At 33.8% G+C, this 14,484-nt stretch overlaps 1 protein-coding gene across 1 annotated transcript; it reads right to left on the reverse strand.

Moving 5' to 3' along the window:
- Positions 1-889: 889 nt before the first annotated feature.
- On the reverse strand, positions 890-5,353 carry LOC134256250 (uncharacterized). Its single transcript, XM_062738906.1, has 2 exons — positions 5,223-5,353; positions 890-3,348 (listed from the first exon to the last, which is right to left on the reverse strand). The coding sequence occupies exon 2, from the start codon at positions 3,328-3,330 to the stop codon at positions 1,732-1,734; it is 1,599 nt and encodes a 532-aa protein (XP_062594890.1). The 5' UTR covers positions 3,331-3,348; positions 5,223-5,353; the 3' UTR covers positions 890-1,731.
- Between the last annotated feature and the right edge of the window lie 9,131 nt (positions 5,354-14,484).

Genomic DNA, 14,484 nt, shown 5'->3' on the forward strand with positions numbered 1-14,484 from the left:
ATTAACAGCTAGCATTAAGGCAGCCAAAAAAAAAATAAACAAATAAATGAATCATTTTTAAAAAAAAATGCAATAATAACAGTAAAAAAAGATAATCTTAGTTTATATCTTGTTTTTAGAATTTAATAAAATCATAAATCATTGTGTAGAGTATTTTAACCAAAATAAAGCATGAACATTACCAGTATTTAAATTCATATTTCAAAGAATGTACACATCATTCAAAATTGACCTTAACTTCATAACAGACTTCATTTGCAGACAAAGGCATTATAGAAATTAATCTCAATGTGACAGATAAAGATAATGCTAAGAATTTTGTTCAAATGGAAGGTTAATTAATCCCAAAGGACACACTGCACAGCCTTCACAGTTTACAATGGGAATATTCTCAGGAGTTATCTCTCTTTTCCCATTCATTCTTATTCTTAGTTAAGTAATCTACCCCACCACCCAGCTCTAAACCAGAAGACATAGAGAACCAAACTTAGCATCATAATATGTCTTTCTGCCTACTGAATTACCATACCAAATTTGAACTTAATTGGTATAAAAAAAGTTATTAGAAAAAACAGAAAATTTGTGGACGGAAGAATGACAGACAGACAAACAGATGGAGTGATTACTATAGGGCACCCGCAAATCCTTGCGGGGCCCTAATTAGGGCTTCTACATGGAATCAAAATCTAAAAGGTGTGAATTTCTTTAGCTAGAGGAAAGTATCAAATGAAATTTAATTCTTTTAATTTTTCAATTGGCGATCTTGAAAAATAATTACAAATTGATCTAACAGGACATATATTTTTTTTTCACAAAACACAAATAGTGTTCAGCGTATCTTAAAGACATTTTTTTAATTACATTAATAGGTTAAATTGACTGTCGAGGATATAATTACTGGGGTACCCAAGCCAATGCGTTTAAAAGATGTGATAGGATCGCAACAAGTGACGAAATGACCGCCTATTACAGTGTCAATAAGGCTGTTGGGGGAGGATTTGAGTGGCCGCTGGCTGCGTTACACAGGTGACCGTTTATTCCAGTTAAAATATATAGGAAAAATCGTCGGGGGGAACTGAAAGTGGCCGCTGACAGCGATTGGCCGTTGATTTCTGGATGGCCGCTAAGACAAGTTTGACTGTATTATCTTTTAGGTAAATAGGAATACAGATCTCTGTCCTTCTTAAAAAAATCATGGCTTTGCTATACCAACCGACTGACTTACGTGTAATTTCCTTCCAAGAAGGAATTGACTAGAGTCAAAATCAAACGTGTCAGAAAAGAGCTAACACCTAATGTTTTGAAACAATGTACTTTTCAGGAATTATTTATCAATTGATTTAGAGAAATAAAATCATTTTTCAGATAGGAAAACTTCGTGTAAATGATCCAATATTTTCTTTTAGATCATAAAAATATGAAAATAAAATATGTCAAGCATGCACTTACATGTTTCATAGTCAAAAGTCTAAACAAACAGTACATATTGTAAGCAGAGCAAACACAAACTCTGAAATGACTGTCATTGACGAGTTATCGTCTCCTGTACACTGTCAAATCTACCATGTATGCCTTGGCAGCACCGTAAAGGATACAAAAATTCGATGGAGCCTTATTTCTACGTGAAATGTTAACCATGACGTCACATAATATTACAATTCTTAAAAAATAGAGTCTTCTACAATAAGAAAAATTTACAGTCAAGGTAGTTACACTGCTCTTTGTATTGTTTTAATATGTTACTATTCTAATTAAACCATTTTCTCTATCACCCACGACAATATTATGATCAGTATCAATACTTAGTCCTCCTTTACATGGGTGCTCAACATAACAGACAAAGTTACCTTCACAGTCAATGATATGAACGATATCATTTGCACTGTCACCTATGAGAATCTGGCAATATATATCAGCAGCGATATGTCGAGGAGTGAACTCTTTGAAAGTAGATTGGATGGCAATGTTACCACTGTATTTGAATCGAAGTTCTCCAGATTTATTCACAACGACAACTGTCTTTCCTCCCATGTCAGCAACGCAGATATCTCCATATTTGTTCTCGATTAAAGGCAAAATCATTTCGCTGTTGGTAGAAAACAAAGGCAATCCCTGTCTGTCGTATTGAATTTGCTGTATCTCATCTTTTTTGTGGAATCTTCCAATTCTACTATGTGCTGTAGATGTTGAGCGAAGGCTAACTAAAAAATTTTCTTTTCCTGAAAAGTGAAGTCCTGTAGGAAACCATTTTTCAAAATATAAATAGCGTTTGAATTTAGACTCTCTAAATATATATATTGCCCCAACTGGCTTCTTTGCGATAAACAAAACATCTCCTTCTGTATTTATGGAAAAACTTTCACCGTTATGCACATTTTTTATTGTTTGTAAGATGTAGCCAGAATGATCGAATTTTCTGATTGTATTATCATATCCACATGCCCAAATAATGCCGTTATTTGCACAGTGTATATTTCTGAGTAATTTGAATGGAGATTGAATTGTTGTCAGTACTGAATGGATGGCATTTGGCAATTGCAAGTGCAAATTTTTACTATGATTTGCATTTTTATTGGATACGTATCCAAATATAACAGATATCTGTTCTTCGTCTGATAGTCCGGACGAAAAAACAGGGAGTTCATTTTCGAAAGAACATGGATAGTCTCGAAATGGTTTATTTACTGAACAGTAGTTTAAAACATCAATGGCAAATCTGGATTCCATTGTTTTTTCGTTTTGTTCAATGGCGTGTTGTAAATGTTGTTGTGCATTCAAAATTTTTGACATATTTTCAGAATTATGTGTCATAATTTCTGCCCTCTCTTTTAAGACATCTGATCTAACTTTTTCAGCAGTATTGCGGATAGACTTTATGACTTCCTCTTCTCTTTGTGATATCTTCCTGATAATGTCTTCGAAATCCTTTTCCTGGGGCAAAATAGTATCTTTTAATTTTTGGTACCTGATGCAAAGTGCTTTTTGCTCCTCTATATCTGAACTTATCTCTTTCTTCCGATTTTCAATCACGTTTTCAAGATCTGAAAAGTCATGTCCCTTGTGCGAATCTGTTACACACTTTATACATATTGGTATATCACAATCACAACAGTACGTTTCGCACTTGTTGTCATGAGAACTACAGTCTGGAAGGACGAGTGAGCACTTTTTATCGCTAAATTCAACTACTTGGTGTTTTTTCGTCTTGTCTTTTAAATGAATCAGAACACATTTACTGCATAAATCTGTGAAGCAGAGATTACAATAAAATTCCACTGGCTCTTGACATAATGAACATGCTATGATGTCTTGGCCTTGTGCCGTTGCCATTGTTAGTACTTGTTAAGTCTGAAAAAAGATAAATTAAAAAAGATATTACTTCCTCAAGAGACAAGGATAATCAAATGTCATATTAAGGAATGTCCTTTCACCCTGATTTTTATTATATATAGTGTTATTTATTTTATTTTTGTAATTTTGGATTTTTTTTCACGAAAAACTCTACATTTAAGGATGATATTTTGATATATTGATAGCCGTTTGTTATGTCCTATTTTGTTTATATGGAAAAACAATATCAATAAGTGTGCATGTTACAACTCAGAAATGACTTCCAACTTCCGACATTTAGTACAAACACATTGAATGTTTGGTCAATAGAAAATTGTAAAACTGTAGAATATGTAGAAAATACAAGTTAATACATGTATAATGTATTTTGTTTTGGATTTCCCATTATCTTTATACAGTTATCATTTAGTGTGCTAGAGTAAATTATTGTATGCTATGCCAGAACACATTTTTACTGCACAAATATTTCGACAGGCATTTTATCATTTATAATCATATAACTAAACGGTAAAATCAGATTTAATCATTTCAGCACTTCGGATTAAAAGCAAGACAATATCACGTCCTCAATATTAACATGTGCTTCTTTAGTTTAAATTATTCAAAGTCAGATTTTTAAAAACGCGTAACATCTTTTAAACATAGATTTATTTAAATAAACGGATTATTCTGTGAACATGATGTTATGAATAAAAGTTCCTTTGTTGGCGTATTCTATGATGCAGCTTACACATTTTGTGATGTTGTCTTGAATATCAAAGGAAATCCTAGCTAATAGAAGGGCACAGCTCTTTTCTCCATTGAAGAACAGACAAGACTATAAAATCAGAAGACCTGATTTATATACCTTTTCTATTGTTAATCTCAAATACAATACATGATTTTTGCTTCTCAACCAGTTATCTGGATAAAAACCGCATCGTCCTCAAATTCTCGAGTCCTTTTTTTATATCTTATCTTCAGCCAGGAAGACAACTTTTTAAATTATTATACAAATCAAAAAGTCCAATAATTAAGCTTGAAACTGAAAACTTTTCTTCTTTTATTGTATGGTTCATCTAGCCTGAAATGCCAATGCTTTTCATTATGATATAAAATTAGAAGTGATCTGTAAGTTTGGCAATAATACCACACACTATGTAAAATATGAATTAGATAATAACTGAAGGAAATAGAAGACCTATAATACTGAGTAAGTTTTAAAAATTTTACTAAATGTCTGGATGTTTGTACCTATAGTTTTTAACCTTCAGTATATTTGTTGATCAATCTACAATATTAGAAAATCAAGGTTGATGTTTCTTTTTTTTTTTACTGTTCCCGAATATAGATTGGATATTTTATAATTTTCCCTGTTCAATATGATAAAATTTAATGATTAACTTTCAATAATTATTATTGGTTAATTACCATTTATATTTTGGTAAATTTCGAGATATTTTTTGTGTGCCAATTGAATTTTCTACCTGGTAACTTTATAAAACTTGGGATCAGACTACCCTTAAAAGTACTTGAAAGTTTTCAGGCCAGTTTGGACCAAAACATGTTTTATAATACGCCCCAACAAAATGCATCAAAATGTAACAATTATTCACCTTTAATAAGTATTTGTAACAAACAACACTGAACAAAGCACTAGAAAAATACAAACGACACAGTTTCCCGATATGTGTAGATTATCAAACGTGTTCGTAATCTTATCATTGTTGAAATCTATCACTCACTCGAATGACTCGATCAATATGACATGCCACATGGACAAACAGAAGATTAACAACATTAAAATTTCTACTAATTTTCAATGATTTTAAACATTGTGCTTAAATGAAAAATAGTGAGGCAATTGTAAAACTATGATAATTTTTTTTTACCTTATGATTCAAAACATGTATACAAACATTTTTGGAGCACCCAGATATCATTCGTTTATATGCGTCTTTTTCCGGTTTTGTCAGTTGAAAGAGGGATGTTTCTAAAACACGGAGAGGGAAAAAGAACAGAAGGCGGAACGTAACGAAAGCGGACGATGTTTTTCACTTGGTACAGGAAATAACTTCAAATAGGAAACATAATCCTTTAATTTATGATTTATATATATATATATTTAAAAATATACTCTGAAATCATTAATTTTTGTGGAATTTTAATTTTCGTTGTTTCCAAGTATTGAGAGACTATTGAATTTATGAGCACCACGGAATGTTAAAATATTTCATATGCATAATTACTCAACACTTCTCCAACCAGCACTTCTCCAACCTCATAACCAAATCCCAGCAAACCAATATTTCTTTCTAAAACCTTGAAAATTTGACCCTACGAAAATATGTGAATTTGCAGTCTGCACTGTAATTCCTCAAAACAAGGATATTGTAAACCTATAGGGTTTAGCACAGACATATTGTTTGAACATTTTAAACTTAGACAATGTTAATATCATAATCTTTTTTAATTATTAGTAGAGAAAGAAAAATGATATAAAGGTTTATTAAGTCAGAATTTATATTATTAGTGACTCAAATTCGGTGACTTTATAATTGGAAAAAGGACTTTAATTTTGTAAACTATTATAATCTTGTTAAAACAAATTTGATTTTGTTGTTGTTCAAATGCACTATAATTTGGTAAATCAATTAATATTTTGTAATAAAATTGATCCGAATAGACCAATCAAGCCCATCGATAGTAAGCAATAAACTTTGAACGGAAATACAATTATGGTATTATAAAGAGGTTTGACTAAGAGCAATAAAGCTTGAACTCCTGTGGTGCAGGGATGGGGACTGAGCCCATAAATATTAGTAATGAGTTTTTACCTGCATTTAAGGGTGGTGACATGCTGGGGTTCATAGGTCAACGGACAGACCTACGGGCAAAGCGTAGGTGGTTAGTGATGGTGGGTTAGCCAATGCAATGCATTTTTATATCCGGGTCCATGGATACCCACCGAGCAAAAAATACCTTGTTTTGGTCAGAAAAGAGTATTCACGTTTTCGTTCCCGCTCTCATTCCTATTCCCGTTCTTATTCCCGGTTTTATTCTCAAATTATCAACTTTCTCTCTTATTCTATTTTACATTTGATGCTATTGATTTTGTTCATATAAATATTTTAATCTTTTTAAAACATGTTATAAATAAATACTTCAGATATTACTGTTATTTTTGCATAAAGATTTTAATTCCTTTTCTTTTACCTGTTTTTGGAATTAGAATACAGTCACTTAGTTGATCAAAGTTTCAAGATCAAGTTATGTTTCTATTATAATTTTTTCCCGTAGATTTAAGTTGAAAATCCTTATCAAGTTCCTATGGTATCTACACACTATATGTTTTGAATTTGATTAAGTTTGCAACGTATATATCCTATGAGCTAAAAACTTAATTTAAGCATCAATTTGACCTTGTTGATTCAAATATTTGTTGTACATGTACATGTACATGTTAATCGTTATATAAAATGTTTATTTATAAAAATGAAATTCTTTTGCAGCTACAGACATTTCCATCTTCATGATTAACATCTGAGTTGCATTCAAATTCACAAATTCAAAAGATCCGCCTTTGGTGAAGACAAAATTTGTGTACGTAAATAATATTACATTTCAACAATAGTATTCTTTTGGTGATTAATCTAATTCTTTTCACTAATGCAATGGGGAAAGTACTTGAAGATTTCATATTTTCATGATCTAAAGATAATGATATGTTGATTGATAAATAAATACCACTTTCTCTACGTTTCTTTTAAAGGTGCTTATGTACACATATATGAAGAGCGTATATCAGAGGATAGACTACTTCATTGAGAGCCCTTTCAGTGTTTGTGATTCTGAATAATAGATCCACCACTCTGCTGATTCTGTAGTGAACAGATGTTGTAATCATAAATAAGCAGTGATATCAGTGAGTTCCGGATTATTCTTTGAAGAATGGATTTCTGTGATTCTGTGATTCTGTTCTTCTGTGATTCTGCAGTTCTTATACAATTCAGTGAATAGTTTGGATAATGTTTTATATTTAAATCATCATCTTATTAAGGAAGATCATTTGTTGGGATTATATTTATATGACGTCATGGTTCATGTGACATAAGTGTATAATATTTTTCTTAATTTTTGGTAACTGAAATTATTTATCAAATATTAAAGAGAACTTTATTGCAAATATCAAAGTGTTTAGTAAAATTGTATAAGAAGTAGAATTTTCCTATGAGTTGTTCAATTTAACAGATCATACCAGGATCATGATTTTGATACGAGTTGTTAGCTACAACAGATCATACCAGGATCATGGTTTTAATACGAGTTGTTAGCTACAACAGATCATACCAGGATCATGGTTTTAATACGAGTTGTGAGCTACAACAGATCATACCAGGATCATGGTTTTAATACGAGTTGTGAGCTACAACAGATCATACCAGGATCATGGTTTTAATATGAGTTGTTAGCTACAACAGATCATTCCAGGATCATGGTTTTAATACGAGTTGTTAGCTCTACAACAGATCATACCAGGATCATGGTTTTCTTGCTAGTTGTTTAGTTTAACAGATCATCTCAGAACCATGATCCATTAGCTCATTTGCATGTGAAATTTTCCTATACCGAAATCATATCAAAACCATGATTTACACATGAGTTGTTAGCATGATCCGATAGGCTGTTTTTTCTGTTTGGGTATACATAGGCTATAAACTTCCAGTGCCCTTGGCCTTCGGGAAAATTCTCGACAAGATGCAATTCAATTCAAATAGCATTAGGTTAAAAATTCAACATTCATAGATTTCTATTAAAGTGTGTTTAATCTGCAAATTTACAATAACAGCTACATCTGTTATCATTCCTAAATGTACTAGGTTACCTCATTCTTTCCGTGGCAAATCGAAAGTAGAATCTGTCGCTATTTAAATTGTTAAAATTTCAAATAAATACTTGATAATCATCAGAAATAAATAAAGAAAAATTTTTTGGAAGAATGGGGATGTGAAAGCAAACTAACCTGTTTTACAAAATTTATAGACCGACAAGTCAGGAAATTTGAATCACGTGATTTCTGTACTGTGTTATCTGTAAAGGCGCGGATGCAGGATTTTCATTATTGGTGCGACAGAGAAAAATAAGCAGATTTGGAGTGTCTTCATAAGGTGCTAATATATAATCGGGTAGAAAACACTAAGTTTTGGACTCTTAATAAATTATTATACAAAGTATCGACTTATGAAAAAACAATCGGTTTTATTCTGATAATGAAACAAAACTGATTTAAATAATATCCTGTTTTTTCTTATTGACTATCTTCAATGCTTGATTTCATACGGCTTGTTTTGTGCTTTCATTCATTTCCAAAATATCTTTGTAAGGGGGCATTCATTTCCAGAATATCCTTGTAAGGGGGGCAAAAATAACGCGTTAATAATTACAACTTGGCATGCGTTATGTACTGTATGCAATAGCGAATTAATCAAATAAGTTATGTTTTAAAAACTACAGGAAAATGGATTTAATTTTTGAAGATTCATGAGGTTATGAGCTACGACACTTCATGCCAGCATATTTCATGAAACGCGTTTGCGCCGGCATGAATTAAGTGTTGTAGTTCATATACCTCTTGAATCTTCATGAATTAAATTCATTTTTTATTTTTATATTCATATGAAGCAGAATTTATGCAAAATCTTATGCGTGAAAAGAAGAAAACACTTGCTGTGGCCTTCAACTCGTCATTTAGATATACCGACGACGTATTGTCAATTAATAATGATAATTTCCATTCCTAAGTCGATACGATATATCTTGGTGAGCTTGAGGTAAAAGATACCACAGAGTCCGACACTTCTGCTTCATACTTGGATAATTTATTTGAAAAAGTCAATAATGGTAATCTAACAACCGAGCTATATGATAAACGTGATGACTTTAACTTTTCTATTGTCATCTTCCCTTACTTATGCAGCAATATACCTTCATCACCTGCATAAGGAGTGGATATATCTCAGTTGATTCGATACGCAAGAGCGTGCTCTACGTATGAACAATTTCTTAAAGGAGGTAAATTATTGACAAACAAGTTGATGAAACAAGAATACCAACAGTCTCGTTTAAAGTCATCATTTCGTAAATTCTATGGTCGATACAATGACCTTGTCAGCAAATACAATTTATCACTGAATCAAATGCTGACTGACGTTTTTCATACCAATTGTTAGTCCATTATTTATACACGGAATCGACGACGGATTTCCTGATCATGACAACGAGCACACGGCGGGTGTGACCGGTTGGCAGGGGATGCTCACTCCTCCATGGCACCTGATCCCACCTCTGATGTTTCGGAGGTCCGTGTTTGCTCTGCTCTTATTTTGTATATTGTTTAATGGACGTTGAGGTTGAATACTGTTCGTTATCTCCATATCCTTCTTATATTTACATTATTTTTCTGATGACTTGTTATAAGTTCACGACATTCAACCGTCATTTTAAGAGCAAAACTGAGTGCATAATATTTTTTGACGTCACATGCGGTATTATGACGTAACAATGGAGATGTAAATGTCATAATTTTTATTTTTCTTAAGGAATGAATTTAATAGCTCCCCATTTTATACGGTATAAACTGGGTTGGGGCAGTGTACGCTTTATAAACCGCGAATAATGCTTATAATTTAATTTCCATTCATTTGATGTAAGAAAAAAAGATGATTGTTATAACAAAATGACTCCAGTTTGTACAAAATTTGAATGTTACGTCAGGCGGATCGATACGTTTTTAACGCAAGTCATTGTGACCTAGGCAACCCATTTTATAAGATATAAAGTAAAATTTTTATCCAATCAAATACAGCTTAACAACCAGAATTAAATTATTATAATTTTAAGTGAAGTAGCACAGTCGTATTTTCTGATTGTCACTGGTAATATTCTTATTGAAATTGAGTAGTGAATTAAATAAATGAGCATTTGTTATCCATATTACATATTACTTGTCAATTGGTTGATATTATTGAATATTCTAGTCTACATGTGTATGTATACCAAAGGGTCATCTTAGTGCATGTCTGTGTACTTTATGTAATTTAGATTTTCTTGTTAATTATTACTGATAAATTTTGTATTTGTTTTTACAGTTCTTGCGTTGATGCTACCATCATGAATCAATAAAGACATCACCAGTATTATTAAACTTATCCCTTTTTGACCAAGACACTAATAGTAAGAACTTGACTTCAGTCTCATCAAGATGTCAAAGGTTGATGACAAAACGACCCTGGATGGTACAAAGCCTGATGTTACGGATACAGCTAATGGTACAACATCCAACAAAAAGTATGATACAACGATGAATAACGAACACAACGAACCAGTGAATAACGAGACACAACAAACGACAAACAAAGACACTTTACTTGTGGGACAGAGGAAGTCTGAACGGGTACATAAACCCACTGACCGAATGTTAGATTACATGGACCAGGAGTCTCAGAAAAGTGAGAAGAGGATTCAATTGTGCTTCGATCGATGGAAGTTTAAGGTCAGAGAGTGTAGACAAAATTTGAAAAGAGAGTCCAGTGAAGAAGATCTTGGAAACATGTTAGACAAAATATTGAAACTGGAAAGAGAGGTCATAGAGGCCTTTGAACATTTGCGTAATTCATGTAGTGCACCACACCAAAGTGTAGTTCGGAAAGTAGACGCTTGTGTCGCTATTTCTAAAGACTTGACTCATCTCATCAATGAAAAAATCTCAGGATTTGAAGACACCATAAGCAGTCGTAAAGGTTTAAAGCATAATGAGTATGCTAGGTCTGCGTTTAGTGACTTGAGTTGGTCTAGTGTCTCGGAGAGCGATTCGATAAAATCACAACTGTCCTCAAAGTTCGTGGATGCCCTCGCAGACGTAGCAACCAAAAGGGTAGAACTGGAGTCGATAAAGAAAGAAGAGAAACAGCAAACAAAGTTTGAAGCACTGCAAGAGCAACAACGAAAACTACTAGAAATTCAGCAGCGGGAAGTGAGAAAATTGCAAGCAGAGAAACCAGTTACAATGGCAGAAGCAAGACTCAAGGCCTACTTTGATTTGATGCAGGGGGATGTGAACATTGCTGCAGCCACAAGCAGACGTTAAACTGAACATGACTCTTCCTTTAGAAGCCGTCCAACTGACCCCCCGGCTGTTACGACTATTGTTAGCCATCCTACGATTACACCAGTCGTCACGTCTACTACTCGTCCCGTTACACACACTGGGAGGTCTACTTATACTCCCTTCAACCCACCTACTAACAACGCTACAGTCAACTCGAACAGCACCACAAACGATGAATCTACAAGAAGTATCTTAGCAAAGGTGTTTGCGGACTCAGTGAACCTTAATAGACTACCTATAGACTACCTATACCTGAGCCGTCAGTGTTCACAGGAGATCCACTTAGATTCGTAGAATGGAATACAGCCTGTCATGCATTGATAGAACGTAAAGGCATTCCTGAGCAAGAGAGACTATTCAATTTGAAGAGATACGTGGCGTGTGAAGCACTACAGGCCATAGATGGATTTTTCTACAGTGGAAGCAGCTCTGCATATGAAAACGCCAGACAAGTCCTGCAGGTCAGATACGGACACCAATTTGTTATGCATAAGGCATTTAGGAAAAGACTAGAGAATTGGCCCAAAATCACAGAAGGGAATTCAAAGGCTCTCAGAGATTTTGGAGACTTCCTACTAGCCTGTCGAGATGCAACGCCCCAGGTTCCAAGCCTTAAAATTCTGGACGACTGCTCTGAAAATCAGAAACTATTAAGCAAACTTCCTAATTGGGCTGCACTGCGTTGGAATCGTCAAGTTCAAGAAACTATTGACTCTGCTGGTGAATATCCATTATTCTCCAAGTTTGTGGACTTCCTCGTAAAGGAGGCTCGCTTTGCTTGTAATCCAGTCTCGTCAATCTATGCGCTCAAGGACACTGATACAAAACCTGCCAGAGAGCACAAAAACTCGAGTCGCAAAGCAAATTCCTCGCAAAGACTTCAACTCATCAGCACAATGCAACGGGAACTGACATGAGACCCAACTTATGTGGTTATTGTGAGAAAGAAGGACATCCCTTGTTCAAGTGCGAGAAATTTATTGATTTGTCTATTAATGATAAACGAGTGGTAGTGCGTAAGAAAAACCTGTGCTTTGGATGTCTACGCAAGGGCCACAGAAACAAGGACTGCAAGAAGAAGCATACGTGTGGTATCTGCAAGGGAAAACACCCAACTTGCATGCATGAAGATGAATCACCAACAAGAAAGCAACAATTAGAGGTCAAGGAAGCCAGTTCCTTTCATGTGAGCAAAGGATATGGTCACAGCACCTCCATGATCGTTCCAGTGTGGCTTTCTGTTCAGGAGAACCCCTCGCACGAGATATTGACATATGCTCTCTTAGACACACAAAGTGACACTACCTTTGTACTAGACGAAACGGCTGCTGCCTTGCATGTGAATAGACAACCAACACGTCTCAGCTTGTCTACCATGACCTCGCAGCACACTATCATTAACAGTTTCCGTACACAGAACCTAAGAGTGAGAGGGTTCAAGTCTACCGAATTTGTGACAATAGACAATGGATATACGAGAGACTTCATTCCTGCGGATTGCTCACATATACCTGAAAGGAAAACCGTAATGTGCTGGCCACACCTGAAGGAGCTTAGCAACGAACTATCAAATTTTCAGTCATGTGAAGTTGGACTCTTGATTGAATACAATTGTCCTCAAGCTCTTGTACCAAAAGGAACTCTAACAGGAAACGAGAACCAGCCATATGGCATCCAGACACTGCTTGGTTGGAGCGTGGTTGGATACACAGATCGCACGGACTCGGACGTTACTGTTGTTTGTCACATAACTTCAGTGAAGGAGCTGCATAGCTGTATACCTAGGGATGTCATAAAAACTTTGGAGAAAGACTTTGCTCACGGCAAGAATGAAGATATAAAGATATCTCAAGATGACATCGCCTTCCTTAACTTTATTAAAGAAAACATACAGCAGCATGAGGATTCGTGGTACATATGTAATGTTTAGTTCATGAGAAAATGAACTGCATTTTATTTTGTAAAGAGTCATAGGAAAATTTATCTGAAATGTAAATATTCTGTTATATTTGACTGCGTAAGTATATTGTGTCAACTTAAAAAGTGGCTTAAGGACAGATGATACAAACAAAAAATGGATGCCTGGATCGGTATATATTTTTTGGCCTAATTTCATTACAAATGATGCAAATAATGAATTTCTAGAATATAAAGAAATTGTAAACCTTCTGTGATGTTCAAAAGTGTGCCCTTCTGAAACCATCCTTATTAATCTATACAAATATTTTTCACTTTGAATTCCATTTTTGTGCAAATTTAAATAAAAAATTAAAAACTATGCGGTGAAAGTTATTCATTTTATTCATTTAAACATGACCCAAGTTGCTATAATCAAATTCTTTGACAAAAGTTTGTTTGTATCATCTGTCCTTAAAACGATATCATTTTTTTTTTTATAATAGGACGCGGGGTAAACCATGTCCCAAATGCATGGGGTTAAGTCAATGTTGACATCCTTCATGTAGGTCTATGTAACATTGATTGAGCAACCAAAATTAAATACAATTAATCGATTACATATTTAAGAAATCGAATCCTTGGCTTCTGACGTCAACCAATTTAACTTCTATCGATGATGATTTATTAAGACATCAATGGATAAACGTTTACAAATTCCGGTGGAATGCTGCATTTGTGGGATCTAGATGCGAGTGACTAAAAAATTACTAAAATAAATTATAATAAAGCAGGGATTACTATTTTGCTTATGATGCAATAGTCAGTAATGACTCATATTTTTAAGTGGTGATGAACTTAATTGTAACTTTTACGAATTAACTGTTAGATTTTTTTATGTAAATAAATAAATACTTTTAGTTTTTAAAAATTAATAGATCTAATCAAATGAATCTATAATTAGAAAAAACATTTTTTTTATTAAATCTATAAATAGATATGCAATATGCCGAGAAGATGGAGAAAAAATTTATAAAATCTTGCAATTATTGTTTTTTTCATTTCATAATGTATCCTTTCGGTTTGAAATT

Source organism: Saccostrea cucullata, unplaced genomic scaffold (assembly GCF_032062105.1).
Source record: "Saccostrea cucullata isolate Sc308-1 unplaced genomic scaffold, CSIRO_AGI_Scuc_v1 ctg2819, whole genome shotgun sequence".
In the NCBI taxonomy this organism is placed as follows: Eukaryota; Metazoa; Mollusca; class Bivalvia; order Ostreida; family Ostreidae; genus Saccostrea; species Saccostrea cuccullata.